General features: G+C 42.1%; 1 protein-coding gene across 4 annotated transcripts in view; it reads left to right on the top strand.

Annotated features, from left to right (window-relative positions):
* Positions 1 to 17,445, top strand: part of DOCK8 (dedicator of cytokinesis 8) — a 233,498-nt gene that overhangs the window by 167,139 nt on the left and 48,914 nt on the right. For all 4 annotated transcript variants that reach the window (XM_070794611.1, XM_019966033.2, XM_070794610.1 and 1 more), the window contains 5 exons: positions 1,220 to 1,315; positions 6,616 to 6,765; positions 8,602 to 8,715; positions 12,807 to 12,962; positions 14,814 to 14,953. In XM_070794611.1, coding sequence (XP_070650712.1) covers positions 1,220 to 1,315; positions 6,616 to 6,765; positions 8,602 to 8,715; positions 12,807 to 12,962; positions 14,814 to 14,953 — 656 coding nt within the window. The remainder of the gene's footprint in view (positions 1 to 1,219; positions 1,316 to 6,615; positions 6,766 to 8,601; positions 8,716 to 12,806; positions 12,963 to 14,813; positions 14,954 to 17,445) is intronic.

The following is a 17,445-nucleotide window of genomic DNA, read 5'->3' as shown; positions in this document are numbered from 1 at the left end:
TCCCCTCCGGGTGCACTGTCTGCTCCTTCATAGTGACTGATGACTTGATGGCCTGGAAACATTTGTGGCTTAGTGAAATGACAGGCAAACTGACATGGGTTGGTTGCCTCACCTTTATTGTTAACCTTGTTTGACATCAAAGCTGTTGTCAAGAGTATTAACAAGTATCCAGATAAACTAGGGAATAGGGAAGATGCAAAAGGTGTAAAAAATCACTGCTACATTTGCAGTCAGATGAGCAGTCTCATGACTTGGTGAGAAGTATAGACATAAAGTGGAGCATCAGACCCTGGGACACAAGTTTAGAAACTGAAAGAGTTCAAGCTGCTACCTCTATACTTTTTAACACAGATGATCTACTGATAAGACTTCCCTTGTAGCTCTGCCTGCAGTGCAGGAGACCCAGGTTCAATTCCTGGGCCAGGAAGATCCCCTGGAGAAGGAAATGGCAACCCACTCCAGTGTTCTTGCCTGGAGAATCTCATGGACAGAAGAGCCTGGTGGGCTATAGTCCATGGGGTCACGAGAGTCGGACATGACTTAGTGACTTCACCACCACTACTCATAAACTGAACTCATTTCATTTCCCACAAAGCCATAGATGGATTATAAAAACAAAAATTGTTCTCTCTGGAAGGAGTGGAGTTACCATCTTGACAGTGTTTCTCTAATCGAGGTTCCCAGCACATAACCTCAGGCCCTATTCCAGACCTGCTGAATCTGAAACACTGGAGGTGGGCTCAGCAATCTGTTTCTTAGCAAGCCCTCCAGGGGATTCTGATGCACATTCAAGTCTGAGAACCACTGCTACCAATCGAGTTTATATATGAGAAAACTCGGGGTTAGGAGAGGAATGCTTTACACATGGTCACGCAGAGGGTTTACAGTGGAACCTGGGAGAAAGATGACAGACAGCCCCAGTTCCAACTGCTGCCCATGAATGCTTCCCCCATAGAAGCTTCATTTCCCTGATGAGGCCATTCCTTCTAGTCTAGCTCTCCAGTACAGTACCACCACCAGCCTTCTGCCTGCTTAAAATGCCCTCCAGTCTCAGATTATTTCAGCATTGACTTTACTATCCACAGTGGTCTAAGACATGTGGGACAAATGCATCAATACTAACAGACTATTACAATTGGGAAAAAGGAAAGTTGGCAAATAAAACACCTAATACAGACTGTCATTACATACATATAATGTTTTTGTGTTTGTTGTCCAGCATTTCCATGAGGAGCTTGCCCTACAGATGGTGGTCAGCACTGGAATGGTGAAAGAAACAGTCTTCAAGTACTCCTGGTTCTTCTTTGAGCTTCTGGTGAGATTCTTGCACGTGTATATCTGTGCTCAACAGGGCACGAACAGCACATTTAGACAGACAGTGAGGTTCCCTGTAGTAGGAACTGACATCTTCTCTACTGAATTGCTCCTGCAGAAAACCTGGGCTCATTCTTTCAGTGTTAACTCTCCCTTACCCCTTCATCCACCTTCCACCAAACTTTACTGATTCTGCCTTGAAAATGTGCCTGCACCTGCCACATCTCCCCATCTTTACCACTCCCCGTCTGCTCAAGCTGCCATCGTGCCTGCAAGCACATCCTCTTTGCCCACATACACTCATTTTTGCCCTCTGCCCATCCAGTCTGTATAGGGCAACTCAGTGTTACCAGATAATGACACTTTCCTCTTTAAAACGTTTCAGTTTCAGAGTACTGGAAATAAAGTGCACATTTTTCTCATGGCCTAAAAAGCCCTTGGATGATTCTGCTTCCCTTCATCTCTAACCTTGTCTTAAGACCACTCCCCCCCTCATTCAGCCACATTGTTTCCAGTTAGGTCCTTTGAAGATGCTGAGGCTTTTTCAGTCTCAGAGCCTTTTTAAGATGCTCTCCCCACTCCCTACCTTTCATTCCCTCATCTCCTGCACACGTACACACTTTGGAGGCGGGGGGTCGGGGAGCGGGTCTTCTCTTTAGGTCTCAGCTTTAATGTCTAAGAGGCCTTTGCAGACTTCCTCATACCTTAATATGTCTACCACTCTATTCCTCTCTTTTTAAACACCCTCTTTATTTCCTTCTTAGTGCTTATCACAATCTGTTTTTCTCTCTTGCCTATTGGATTGCTAGGATTTGGGTCTATCTTCTTCATTATTCTATCTTTAGATGCAGAACATGGCTTGACATCATACAAGCACCGACTAATACTCATTGAGGGGAGAAATGAAACTTGTAGATACGTTTACCTGCAACTTCCATCTGTTCTTTAGCAGAAAATCAAATGGTATAACATACTTTTTAATTTAAAAATGAAAAGAATAATAGTAATACCTATTTTATACTGGAAGTGAAAGGATTTTACCATAAAGCCACAAGAATAAGCATTTTGTCAATGTTTATAAATAGAGATGCATTGTGAAATTAGCTTAAATGAAAAAGTATGAAAACACAGACACTAACTACACAAAAATACACACACAGACAATCCAGAGGATAAAGTGGATTGAAATTTAGTAATAGCGTTAGCTTCACATTGACTGGATGTTTTTCCTCTGTGACACGGTTTTTAAGTGGATAATTTTTTTTAAGAGAAAGGTGGTAGGATTTTCACCTGAGCTCTAGTTTATCTGTGTAAGTTCAAGCCCAGGTGAAAGAGGACAATACTGAACATAGAGAACAAGACATGTTCTCTATGAACATGGAACAGGACATAGAGAACAAAAAGGTCAAAAGAAACAAAGCATACATTGTTGAGGAAATGGGAAGTAATGTGCAGTAGAGTTGAAAAGAAGTCAGGCCCCTGCAGCAGAAGCACATCAAGGGTTCAGACCCGCTAGAGCAGCAGTCCCCAGCCTTTTTGGCACCTGGGACCAGTTCTGTGGAAGACAGTTTTTCCATGGACCAGAGGTGAGGGCAGGTGGTTTCAGGATGCATTACACTTACTGTGCACGTTATTTCTCCTATTATTACATGAGCTCCACCTCAGATCATCAGGCATTAGGTCCCAGAGGTTGGGGATCCCTGCCCTGCCTTAGAGTTCCACCAATTTCCCACCCCTCACTGGAAAAAAGTATTGCTAGCGATGTCTTTTCAGAGCACAATGCCAGATGCCTGCAGCAGAATCACCTGTGGGTGCTTAATGAGAATCACGCAGATCTGGACCCCTCCCTAGAATACTGACTGCGATGAGGAACAGGGAGCTGATGGTGCAAGTGCCTTCCAAGCGGGGAGTCTACCCAAGTGCCTTCCAAGCACGCTGAAGATCCATTAAGCCACACTGCCTCTGCCCTGTGAGGCCTGAACAGAGCTAAGGGTCTTTATGTGCAACTAGCACCAGGAATTTGCATTCTAAAAGCCAAGCTGATTCAGGTGGATGGCTGCAGCTCACAAGTCTTGGAGCAGCAGCATTAGCAGTGAGACACAAGCTTTGTGCTTTGGCAGGAAAAGACTGGCCATAAACCCTTGAGGGAAGAAAAGAATCAAAACCACCACTACCATGCCCAGTACATCCTGCTTCTTTGTACCCATCCCACCCACCATCAAGTTTCTCCATAAAGATTTACTCTGCTCATAATCCATCTATAGATAATTCATACAAATAATCTTCAACTGAGTTGATCTTCCATACTGCAAATTTTGAAAGACATGAAGCAAAAGCTCATTTTGATATTATAGAATCTCCCTGATGGCTCAGATGGTAAAGAATCTGTGTGCAATGCAGGAGACCCAGGTTGAATCCCTGGGAGAAGGGAAGATCCCCTGGAGAAGGGAGTGGCTACCACTCCAGTATTCTTGCCTGAGAATTCCATGGACAGAGGAACCTGGCAGGCTGTAGTCCATGGGGTCACAAAGAGTCAGAAACAACTGAACGACCAACAGATTTTTCATTTAGAAGAGAGTCCCAAAGGAAAGCAGTATCTCGATTCAAAGATGTTTCATGTTGGGAATTCCCTGGCAGTCTAGTGGTCAGGACTCTGAGCTTTCACTGTTGTGGCCCTGGGTTCAATGCCTAGTTGGGGAATTAAGATCCTGCAAGCTTCATGGTGAAGCCAAAAAAAAGCAGAAGCCCAAGTTCAAGGAGTCCTGAATGATGTAGTCTGTAGAGATCAGCTTCCTAGGGCTCAGAGGTAGACAGAGAAGGGCAAGAAAAGGAGCTAGGGTGGAGGCAGATGGAAAAGTTGCAGCCCCAGCCAGACTTTGCAAGGAAACTGATCTTGGATTCAGACTGGGTGCCCAGTCCTCCACACGTTGCTTATGCAGTTGCCTTACAGATGCATGAAAAGGTGTTTCAACACCAAAACAGCTGTTTTCCCAAGAAGCCTGAAGAGAAAGGAACTACAACCTCCTTGGGTTTAGCCAACTGCCTAGGCGATTTAACACTCTTTAGTTATATTAATGCCCACGTGCTAATGAACAACCACTTTGGCATCATCAGAGCTGTTGAAAACAATCCTTGGGCAGATTTCACAGTTGCTAATGAATAAATCCCCATGCTTCCAGAAACTGCTGAGCCAGACTTTGGGGACACAGAGGTAAATGGTGACTGCTTTACTCCAAAGTCTACACCAAGGGTTTCTTAGTATCCCTGCTTTGAATGGGTCACAGAGGCCCATATGGAGGAAAATATCTTCCTGCCTTAACCCACACCACAAATAATGACCACGAATCCACTACTGTTTCTAATGTGTGTTTCTCTCTGGAGATGCAAATGACACAGTAGTTGGCAAGTAGCTGACAGGAAGTATGGTATTGTGAGGATTATCTATTTGGTTGTAGAATGGCCAAACTCAGCAGGCAGGAGCCAAACACAACAGTGAGTGCTAAAAACCCAGTACTGGGGTGGGTTAGGCAGTGGGGAATCAGGAGCAGGTGGCCCCCAACAAAGGGGCTTGTCTTCCTCGGTCCTTAGTTAGGATCATAGTGAGAGAGGTACTTTGTGGGACAAAAATTAGGTCCAGTTCCTACGTCTCATTCAGGTCCTCCACTGAGGATTTGTAACTTTGTGGGGTACAGACACGTCCCTGTGTCCTGAGCCAAAAAGGACTCTACTGTGAGAAGAAACTGGGGTTCTTACCCTGGGCTTTAGGATTTTAGATTTTTAGGTCTTCCCCAAGCTGGCTATGGCATTGTCTTAAAACATATTTACCTATCTATCTGCTTTTGCTTCATAGTTTACCTTTTTTTTGTTTTTTTTTGATTGTTTGTTTCTTTTTTTTTAATCTCTGTTTATCTCAGTACTAAAGAAAATTGCCAGCCCTGGCTTCTTAGAAACAGAAATCTGCTATTAGAGCTCTTAGAAAGGTGAAAGTATTAATCATTCAGTCATGTCCGACTCTTTGCAGCCGCATAGACTGTAGCCCACCAGGCTCCTCTGTCCATGGAATTCTCTAGACGAGAATACTGGAGTGGGTTAGCCATTCCCTTCTCCAAGAGATCTTCCCAACCCAAGGTTCACACCCAGGTATCCTGCACTGCAGGCAGATTCTTTATCATCTGAGCCACCAGGGAAGCCCAGTGCTCTGAGGAGTGAAAGTCATTTTCCCACACACTGTCTTTGTCCCCTCTCCTTCCAGTCCTGACCTAGGGGGTCACCTTGAGGCAAGTGTGGACAGTTTAACATTCTGGGGCCATTTGTTTTTGCAGTGTCTCTCAGACTATCATGGACACATTTATAGAAGGGGCAGACACCCAACCATTCCATCTCCCAGCCTTTCCCATCCAGCTGTTTCTAATAGCTCTGAGAGTTTCCAACAAGGACAGGATACAACCTCAGACTCTATCAAACGGACCGTATTGACCCAGGAATCTCCTGGCCCAGGAAGAAGTCCAAAAAAATAAGCATGATGTTGATTTGAAATTGTGGTAGGCATTGAGCTGGTGTTGTCCTAGTCATAATGCAGGCTATCACTGATTGATATATAGGTTTTTATTTAAACTACATATACATTAAATATGTATTTTAAATATATAATTATATAAATATTTGCATATGTATATTTAGCAAGCTAGTTTTATAAAACTCACAATGTAATTTCTCCTAGAGACAGTGTTCCAAATAGTGGTTAAGTTTCCAGCCTGCATACTGTAGAATTGTTTTTGGAAAAACTTTTCTCCCGTTCTACTTGAAGCTGACATAAGAAGGACATTTCTGTCTTCTTCTCACTATAGTTTCAGAGACAGAAATGACTTCAGTTTACATCAAAAACAGTGTCATAAACAGTTCCTTTTCCTGTAAAGTTGTGTGCCGTGGTAGGACGGTGCTGCAGTGGTCCTGGCGGGGCGGGGCGCAGTCCAGGTCTGCCTTCCCAGTTGAGAGAAGGGGAGTCTTGTGACACTGCAGCTGAAGAATTAAGCTCCCTGGCTTTGTCAGCATCAAGAAGGGAGCCCCCTGACTTGGGGTCAGGAAGAGGGCACCCTTCCCACCTCCTGCTGCCATGGTAACCATCAGGGTGTCAGGAGCAATTTTCAGACCAGAGCCTGCATGGGCAACCAACCACCAGCACAGATAAAGTGTTAGAAAGTCCATTGTTAATGAGCTTTTCTTCCAGGCTTTCCCCTTTTTCCATAGTGTACAAGCAGGTCACCAGTTTCCATGTTGACATTTCCCCCATCTTCTCTGTAGGTGAAAAGCATGGCCCAGTATGTACATAACATGGACAAGCGGGACAATTTTCGGAGGACTCGTTTTTCTGACCGTTTCAAAGATGACATAACTACTATTGTTAATGTGGTCACCTCGGAGATTGCAGCCCTTTTAGTAAAACCTCAGAAGGTAACTGTGTCATTTTGCTCTTCACTGTCTGAAATTTTTTACCCTGGGCATATATTATTTTCATAATCAAAGAAAAATAAACAGTAATTAAAATGTAACTAACTGTACATGACAACTAAATTCACTTTGTTATACTGGAAAGCACCTTGTGGTGGGGCTGGAGCATTGCTGTCGAAAATTACAATGTGGGGAATTCCCTAGTGGTCCAGTGGTTAGGACTCTTGGCTTTCACTGTCAAGGGCCCGGGTTCAATCCCTGGTTGGGGAACTAAGATCCCACAAACCGAATGGAGCTTGTACAAAATGAAATTATAATGTGGAATTAAAGCAGTTTAAATTATTGTATCAACACACTATGAGAGGGAATATTTTTGTTCTTAGCAAATATACCCTCAAGTTTTATGATATTTGTAACCTACTCTCAAATGGTTCAGGAAAAAAAAAAAAAAACATGAACATGAAGAGAGAATGATAAAGCAAATATAGCAAAATACCCAGCACTGATGAGTCTAATTAGAGGAGTTCTTTTGACTATTCTTGCTCCTTTTCTGTAAATTTGAAATTATTTCAAAGTAGAAAGTAAAAAAAAAAAGTAAAATGAAATAAAACAAAATTCTAAAATTTGAAGCCAAATTAGAAACTCTATAAAATTTGAAGCAGCAATGATCATTATTAATACCTGTATCATTATGAAGAATTTGTTTGCTACTCTGTACTGAGGAGAAGAAACTTCCACTTGGTCATTTCTTATGGCAGACTTTATGAGATTGGCAATGGTGTCTCATTTTGGCAGGCATGAAAAATGAGGCATAGTGAGGTTGATAAATTTTCCAAAAGTCAACACAGTTAGCAGCAAGGTCAAGACTGAAGACTCCAAGCCCAGCATATTCAGACAGATACTTAAGTAGTGGTCCAGGTGGAGGATGCTAAGAGCATGAGGGCTTGCCACTCCATGGTAGCTGTGGAAACTTCTTTACCAAGTCTCCACCCATGCCAGTGGCTGGTCAGCGTGGCCTGAATTTGCAAACTGCTCATCATAACAAGAGGAAAACATTTCAAATCATATTTTCAATAGTTCAGAGCCAATTGATTTATCATTCTGAGAATAGAGGGCATAAACATGAAAAAGTGAATCCCTGATTGCTCTGAAGTGCTGTAAAATCCCTCATAAATATGAGCACTGAGAAGTAGTAAAAACTAAACCCTGGCCTCAATTCATGCAAGAGTTCACTCTACTGTGTATGACTCTGCCCTCTCTTAGGCTAGGAATGCTGTCTAATTGGAGAAAAAAATTCCTTAAGTAAAAACCGATTTTTTTAATCTTGATTACATTTTCTGCAACAATCCTTTCAAATTAAGAATCTGTCTCATTCAAGATAGTAAATACATTTCAAATTACTTTTGCTAAAACAGTCATTAGCAGAATCAAATTATAGTAAAGCAAAATAAAGAAATTTAAGAAAATATGAGAAACCAGAGTGTAGGAAAATGTTCATAATATAATGGTTGAATGAATAAATTCAGGACCCTATTGTATACAGAGAATAAACTCAATTATATACAGATAAATATGCACATAGGAAAAAACACCTAGAAGCAAATATACCTAAATACTAACAGTAGGTAAGGAATTACTTCATTCAACACTCACGACATCAATTAGTTTCTAAAGTATATCGCTGTAGTTTTGCAGGGTTCCCTGCTTTGCTCAGAATCTTCCAGAGGGACACTGGCTGAAAAGATATGACCTGCCTCTCCCAAATTCCGCCCCCCTCCAGGGCCCCAAGGTTTACTAGCAAATGATGGGGGTGTTTGTATCAATATGCTTGTTTTTAAGGAAACTGAACAGGCCGAAAAGATCAACATTAGCCTGGCTTTCTTCTTGTATGACCTCCTCTCACTCATGGATCGTGGCTTTGTGTTTAACCTCATCAAACATTATTGCAACCAGGTGAGTGTTCCCTCAGACCTAGCCCTGTTGCTCCTGGTTCCTTCCTATCTGACGTGACGCTTATTGCCATGGCGTGCTCCCTCGTTCATTGCCAAGTGAGACAGTTTGACTCCTGTACATTCTGGGTTTTGTGGTACATTCTTCAAGTCATTTGTTTTGTGCCTTGAACTTTGGTAGACACACTAGTTTGTGCAGATTCCTGGAGCATTTACCAAACCAGCACAGAAGGGCCAACAAGGTCCGTGGGCATTGAGACTTATTAGTGATACAAACTGCTTTCTTCAGTTTAGCATTTAACAGAATTACATGACTGTGGGATTCAGTTTTTGACCAGGTATATAATTGAAAGTATGAGGTCTCTTTTCACACATTAGGGTAATTAATTAAATTGCAGTTGTGAAATTCTAACATTAAAGAACTTTAGTAAAATCAGTCAAAGAGACTGAATTTCACTGAGCAAAAAGCAAATATTGTCATCTGGTATACCTGCAGGGTATTAGTTTTAAGACCCTTCCCAGAACCCCCAAGGATATCAACATTTGTGGATGCTCAAATCCCTTCAATAAAACAGTGTAGAATTTGCACATAATTTACACACATCTTCCCATATACTTTAAGTCATCTATGGATTGCTTATAATATCAAACATAATGTAAATGCGGTGTAACTAGTTGCCTGTGCAAAATCAAGTTTTGCTTTTTTGGAATGTTCTGGAATTTTTTTCCCAAATAGTTTCAGTCCTCAGTTGGTTGTCTCACAGATGCAGAAACTGTGGATATAGAGGGTTGACTGTATTTTGTAATTAAAGAGCATATCAGTGCTGTCTCCCCAGATTTTTCAAATGGAATCCTACTTTTGTTCACTCTTCTCCTCAAACTATCCCAATAATAGAAATATAAGTAGCAGTTACTGTTGCTGCTCCTTTTCTTTCGTATTCCTGTGTTTTAGGACCACCATTACTGTCACTGCCACCAGCATCATTACCCACCACCTTCACCATCAGCACCACTGTCACTACCCTTAGTTTCTTCCTATGGACAAAGCTCTGTGTTCACATTACAGAAATCATCTCTCTTGATTCTTGCAAGGTGTTATTGTCAACATTTTGCAAATGATAAAGCTGAAGTTTAGAGGAGTTAATATTGCAACTTTTCCAGGGAAGAAAGAGCCCTGGCTGCTTTACTCAAGGTACAATGAGTTAATCATTCTGTTCCACCAGAACTAATAACTCTCTGTAGTTAATCCCTTAGTGACCATAAATAAGTCATTCAACTTCTTTGAGTCTCATTTCCTCATTTGCAAAATAAAAGTATCTCCCCTCCCTTGCTAAAAAGACCATGACTGTTCTAAAGAGACTCCTAATAAGGAAGATGGCTTACAAAGAATCCTAAGGAAATATCAGAAGTACCAGAGCAGGAACATCTTGTATAGCCTGACCTCCTGCCCCTGCTTGGATCTTCTGGCCCTGTCCTACCAGAATGGTGGGAGGAGGTGGTGGAGGAAGGTGCCATTTCCCTTTGCCATCACTCTTAGGTGTTTAGGATGGCAGATCATTGGATGAATTGCAAACACGAGTTAATCTGTTTTTCAAAACTTGATGTTGAATATATGGAAAGAAAGGACTGGAACACCACTGTAAGCCCAGGGTTCGCCTCTGGTATAAAAAAATGTATCCATGACACTTGTTAAACTGTAAAGCAGACTCTATTCAGGACCATTGTGATAGGTATAAGGACCACTGCATTGGATATTTCAGTAGGGGAAAGAGATTGCATTCAACTCTGAATACAGAAGGAAAAATGCCAATTTATAGCCAAGGAACAGGGTAAGAGTAGTAAGTGGATGAAAAACTACTAAGAGAAAAATCAGGGGTAAAGGGAGAATTCTGGTCAAACTAACCTAACAGGATTCTTGCTGAAGGCATGTTAGGGTGATCAGAACCACCTGGGGAACATGAGGGGTGAGGAATTTGGTCAGATCTCAAGGGTGAGAAATTACAGCTGAACTGACTTAGCAAGATGGTTGTGAAAATTGGGCCACCGAGGCTACAGCTTTGGGCCCTGACCTTTGCAAAGGATGTTTGCACACAGGATGCACCTTGCCTGTGTGCATGCTAAGTCACCTCAGTCCTGTCTGACTCTTTGTGGCCCCATGGCTTTACACGGCCCTAGAGGGACTGTAGCCCTCTAGGCTCCTCTGTCCATCAGATTCTTCAGGCAAGAATGCTGGAGTGGGTTGCCACGCCTTCCTCCAGGGGATCTTCCCGACCCAGGGATCAAAAGTGTCTTACATGTCCTGCATTGACAGGTGGGATCTTTACTATTAGTGCCATCTGGGAAGCCCAAACTGCTCTTTACTCTTTCTTAAACATTGCTAAAATTATTTTTGAAATTTTTGTCTTCATTGAAGTTTCAAGGGACTTATGAAAGATGCCCACAATGTGGCCTTCTTTCAAATGCAGGTATCTTGTGCTTTCAAGTTCTGATAGCAGGCTTGACCCAACAACTCTTGCGTGGCCATTGAGTGAAGGGCATAAAACTGAGTTTTAATTAGTATAATTTGCTGATGTCCCTGTTCAAAATCAGCCAGTAATACACATTGATAAGAGTATGGGTTCTGGTAAAGGTTCATACACAGAAGTCATATATTCTATTTTTTCTATAGTACATAGTGCATTCATTTTTTTTCCAATAAATGTCTACTAACTACAGATTCTATAGGTAAAATGCCATAACACAATGGTTTTTTCCTAAAATGGTTTAAAATATGTGCTCATTTAAATTATATAGTTTATAAAACTGCTCTTAAAGTGCATGAAGAGGAAGCATGGCCATTTGTAAGGGTGAAATGCTTGGCATCCTGTGCTGGGCCAGCAGAGTCCTTGTGGTGATATCCTGAGGTTGAAGCTCCATCCCTGGTGGCTCAGACAGTAAAGAATCCGCCTGCAATGTAGGAGACCTGGGTTTGATCCCTGGGTCGGGAATATCCCCTGGAGAAGGAAATGGCAACCCACTCCAGTATTCTTGCCTGGAGAATCCCCGTGGACAGAGGCGCCGGGTGGGCTACAGTCCATGGAGCCACATAGAGTCAGACACAGCTAAGCACGCACAGCACAGAATGTCCCTCAAGCCCTTCTTTGCTTACTTTGTCACTGCCCGTAGCGTCTCAGTCCTTCAGATGTCAGCCTGCCTGAGGGAAGCAAGGGGTCTCTTCCAGACTGTCATGTTTGCCAGCTTTTCATTGCTTTTTTCACAGTTGGTTTGTTTGAAAAGATTTTTCCTGAAAATTCTCCCAGCTTTCTCTTTCTCCTTCACTTCCCCTTCTCCCATGTTGGGGCAAACTCCTTGGCTTTTACGCGGGGACTACATACTTTCGTAAGTAATTTGATTCTTTCATCTAGGGACTGGTTTGAAAGCTTACCAGTGCGGCCTTTAATTAGAAACCACAGAGAGCACTTGTGGCATGCAAGTCATCCAGGCCCATTTCATTAGTTTTGTGTGGCCGCATGTGGGGTCAACTCCTTTCCTTTAGTTTCTCAGACACGGTAGGATTTTTGTGAAATTTTATTGTGTTACAGCGAAGACATACCTCCAGATTATTTTAGGCATGAGCTTGCCATCCATCATATTAGAGATTTAATGAGGGTTGGGTTGAGGCAAGCATTCTCATTATGGCCAGCTGTTAGACTGGAATCCTAAAAAGAACAGTAAAGTGGCTCAGTGGTAAAGAATCCACCTGCAATGCAGGAGACACAAGTTCGGTCCCTGGGTCAGGAAGATCCATTGAAGTAGGAAGTGGCAACCCACTCCAGTATTCTTGCTTGGGAAATTCCATGATCAGAGGAGACTGGAGGGCTACAGTCTATGGGGTTGCTAAAGAGTCAGACGTGACTTAGTGACTAAACAATGACAATGGATGAAAACTTACTGGACCTTCCCATAATGCAGAGCTTGCCATCTGTTGCCCTGTCCCACTCATTTTTATTCCACTGATTTCTGTAATCTGGGGAGAAAAGATAATTTTGTGTCTGTCAACCTCAACTCCATTCACCATAGAATAAAACCTCTTTTCCCTCCTCATTTTCTTACCAGCTGTCAGCCAAGCTCAACAACCTTCCAACGCTCATTTCCATGAGGCTGGAGTTCCTGAGAATTCTCTGCAGCCATGAGCATTACCTCAATCTGAACCTCTTCTTTATGAATGCGGATACTGCTCCAGCATCTCCCTGTCCCTCCATATCTTCCCAGGTAATCAGCTAACTGGAAAGTGTTTAAGCTATTTTGTTGAATTAGCTTGGCTTAGTCATTTATTCCTATACCAATTAAGATTGGTCTTCTTAATTAGAAGAAAAATTGAGTTATTCAAACCAATTGATACACATTGTATGTGTTAATCCAGATACACATACGTATGCTACCCAAAGTTATTTCATCTAACTAATCATTTACAAGCTATGTGATTGTTTTCTGTCTGGGTTCAAGGGTCCCTGCTGAGGCCAGAAGAGCACAAAATCTATATGCACTATGAAAAATGTCTAATTCATAGAAAAATCACAGATCTTTTGCTGACAGTCTTTACTTTAGCTTGACAGTCTCCTTTGCTCACTTCCCTTTTCCTAAACCTTATGAAACCTTCCTTTCATAAAATTTATGAAATTACAGTTAGTTTCCTTTATATTGATTCCCAAATGATCTAGTAGTAGTTTTTAACATGGATACTGTATTGTATCTTTAAATGATCCTAGAACTTTCTGCTGATTCTGATATAGAATGAAATTAAGTACAAAATGATTCCACCTTGAATCATATTCTCGAAAATGTAGCTCTTGAAACACTAAAAATATCTCCTTGTAAAATAATCAAATGGTCTGTTTTATAGAGTATATTTCTAAAAATTCTTTTTCTTAATCAGCACAGAAGAGTAACACTTGTATTAATATTTAGAAATGAGGCTTTGACAGCATGGCCAGTCTCTTTTTGTAGATCAGTATTATGCAGGTTAGGTTTGGTGGGCCCCACATTTCACAGGATGTTAGGAGGTATTATACAAATATAGAATTCTGAAGACAAATCCATTTTAGAAACACTGTGTTAAAAGGTTTCTTTGCAATAGGCCATTCAAGAGTCTCTAACTTGTTTATATAAATTACAATGCCCCTGGGGTGGCAAAGGAAGGAGGAGGAGGAGGTGAATGATAAGCAGTACTTCCCAAAATGACTGGACTCTGGAAATCTTTTTTTTTTCCTCCATCAGTTTGGGGGACTGGTGTTCTGTAGAAAAACTTTATAAAGTACTGCTGTTTAATAGTCATATTCCATATATAGGGAACAAATCAGTAGCTCAGAATAGCAGGCAAGATTTCTTCTTTTTAGGTTTTCCTTCAGATGCATTGTCTTTGATCCTAGCACAAAGGAGGAGGCTTATCTTAATAATTCTTTTAAAAATCTTAGCTATTCATGCCAGATGACACTCAGATTCAGATGTGCACCGCATGACCATCTTCCTGTGAACTGGGGAAGAGCTGACTTACAAGCAGCTGTTCCACACCTGCCAGCTCTGCCCCTCGTCCTCCCCCATATTCACCTTCTGACCACCTCCCAGCATCACCAAACTGGAAAGGCTGGCTAGAGACATTTGTAGCCTCTTAGTGACATATGAAGTACGCCCTAAAATAAGAACACAGGTATTGGCCAGGACTGGTAAATGTGACACTTCCCTGCCTGATGCTGCTTCTGGTTTCCAGGCCAGCAAAATTCAGGCAATGTAGGTAAATCATATTCAGAAGTGTAAACAGGAACCTTAAATAAAGGTGGCAGTCTGTTATAGAGGAATCACCAGCTCAGAGCCATAACATGGGGTAGAATCCCCATTTCCCTATCCAGATGTGACCCTAGGATTTTAGTCTTCTTCGCTAGTTGAGCAGAGTGGACACTCTAAGTCCCAGTTTCTTCATCTGACACGTAGGGATGTGAGCAGTAACTGCTTCACTGCGTTGTGCCTACAGAGCCTGGCTGGTAGCATATGCTTGATGCATCCTCACCATCGTGGTGTTAATTCCAGTTCTTGTTACTTAGAAAACTGCCCCTTACATTTCTATAGAACTCCAGCTCCTGCTCCAGTTTCCAGGACCAGAAGATTGCTAGCATGTTCGACCTGACACCGGAGTACCGCCAGCAGCACTTCCTCACCGGGCTTCTCTTCACCGAGCTGGCTGCTGCCCTGGATGCTGAAGGGGAAGGGTATGTCTCAAACATTTATAGTGGAACAGAAAGCAAAAAAAAAAAGGATGCTCCTTACCAAATTTTTGCACTCTGACTTATCTTCCTTGGTGAAAAACTCCACCATTCACCAGTTCCAAGGAATAGAAGCAGCCACGTTTTTAGAAAGTGGTGCCAATAGGAACGTGGAAAGGCATGAGGGATGGAGAGTAACCATAAAATAGCTCTTTTCAACCGCTTATTCATTATGAGGAAGTTGCCAATTCTACCAAGGCCTCCAGTGGCTCAGACTGTAAAGAATCTGCCTGCAGTGTAGGAGGCCCAGTTCGATCCTTGGGTCAGTAAGATCCCCTGGAGAAGGAAATGGCAACCCACTCCAGTATTCTTGCCTGGAGAATCCCATGGACAGAGGAGCCTGGCGGGCTACAGTCCATGGGGTCCCAAAGAATTGGACATAACTGAGCAGCACAACTAAGCGACTAACACTTTCACTTTACCAATTCTACTAGGGTTCCCCGGGATGCTTGGCTAGTGAGCTGCTTAGAAACAAAGCTGTTTTTAAGGTGTACCTTGGGTGACCTGTATGCACAGAGGCAGCAGCCAGATGCCACTTGGCACACTGCTGACAGGGGCTTAAATCCAAGGAGTGTTAGGATTGGAAAATAATCTAGATTCAGCCCTGTTAGTGTTCAGGTTAGGCCCATGGAATTGAAGGAACTTGCCCAAAGTTACACAGCAGACTCAAGTCCAGAGACCGTGGTCTCCAGAGTCCTTCCCTAGGGCCCACCCTCTTGTACCACATTAGCTCTCTGCCTGAAAACCTACTCCTACAATGCCTACCTTCTTCCTCCCTCTGTTCAAGAAGTTTCTGAAATAGAATGTGCTGATTAGTGGCAGCATTGCTGTATGTTATAGATTGTTGTCTAATTCAAGATTCTGAAGTTTTCTCGAAGTATTTATAATTTTGTGACAAAAATAGGACATCTCTGTATGAAACAATTACAAGAGCACAAGTTTATATAACTTCAGTAACAAATGTGTCCCAAATGCTTTGTCCGTACTGATAATGCTTAAGGGATGGTAGGTCTCTATCTCCCAGCAGGTCATGGTGGGAAGTCTGATGTTCTCAGCTCTGAATTCTGCCCCCTTCCAGAAATTCAGTCACCAAGAATATCCTTAGCTTCGTTTTCAAAGGCTTCAGTTTCATCAAACTCCTCCCAGTTTTCTCAGTGGAATTTTATACCCTATAGCTAACATGAATTTCCACAGCAACACGAAGTGCCTTGACACATAAGCTGAGAATGTGCTGAGAAGGAGGCTTGTGCAGAAAGAAAATTGCCTTCACACACACACATGCACACATACTTTATCGTGATTGTCCTTTGATAGCAGAGATTTCCATGATTTCTGAAAGCATGATACGCTTTAGTATCTACATGAGTGGTAGTCTCTGTTTTCCATTTCTCTTCTAGTGAAATGTCTAAGCAACCAGGCTTTGCATCTGTTTTGATTCCTCGTAAGATCGTTGCTATTATTTTACTAATAAGAGAGTAGAGTATGTTCAGAGATCATCATGTAATTATGTTTAATCAAATAGGTCTATTTTTTCAAACACATACACACACACACACACACACACACACACACACACAGTACCTTTTCTACCCCCCAAAGGGTAACTAATTAAGAGCGTCACTCCTTTGGCAAAACAATAATTCCTGATTGTTGGGTTGTCAGTTGTTCTCCTGGAGAGTCATTAAAAATACCATCATGGACTTTATATATGAGCAGAAGTCTCAGAAACAATTTATTTTCTGATAATACATCCTTTTGATCAGTTCTTCCTTTGGCTGCCAAAGCAATTAATAGTCTCACCAACACCCACCCATCTGAGGCACAGGGCCAGTGGTACACATCTCAACAGCTGAACTCCTGAAAGGAGCCGTAGCTCTAGAGTCTAAGGGATCGCTGTGGAACCCTTCTTACCTGAGGGTATAAGAAGGTAACATCCGTACGTCACTAAATCTATAGTGATTTTTAAGCATGTGTAAATTATCTAGCATTTTTGTGCTGTGCTACCAAATGTTTAAAGAAGAATTAACTCCAATCCTTCACGTTTTTCCAAAAAATAGAACAAAGGACACCTCCAATTCATTCTATGAAGCCAGCATTACCTTGATGGCAAAGCAGATAAAGATATCACAAGAAAACTGCAGACCAATATGAATATAGATGTAAATATCCTCAATAAAATATTGGCAGACTGAACTAAACAACATATATTAAAAGGTTATACACCAAAGCTGCTGCTAAGTCACTTCAGTCGTGTCCAACTCTGTACGACCCCATAGACAGCAGCCCACCAGGCTTTCCCATCCCTGGGATTCCCCAGGCAAGAACACTGGAGTTGGTTGCCATTTCCTTCTCCAATGCATGAAAGTAAAAAGTGAAAGTGAAGTCGCTCAGTCGTGTCTGACCCTCAGCGACCCCAAGGACTGCAGCCTTCCAGGGAT

This window comes from Bos indicus, chromosome 8 (assembly GCF_029378745.1).
Source record: "Bos indicus isolate NIAB-ARS_2022 breed Sahiwal x Tharparkar chromosome 8, NIAB-ARS_B.indTharparkar_mat_pri_1.0, whole genome shotgun sequence".
Classification (NCBI taxonomy): Eukaryota; Metazoa; Chordata; class Mammalia; order Artiodactyla; family Bovidae; genus Bos; species Bos indicus.
Note: the sequence above shows the minus strand (reverse complement) of the source record. Positions and strands in the feature narration are given on the sequence as shown.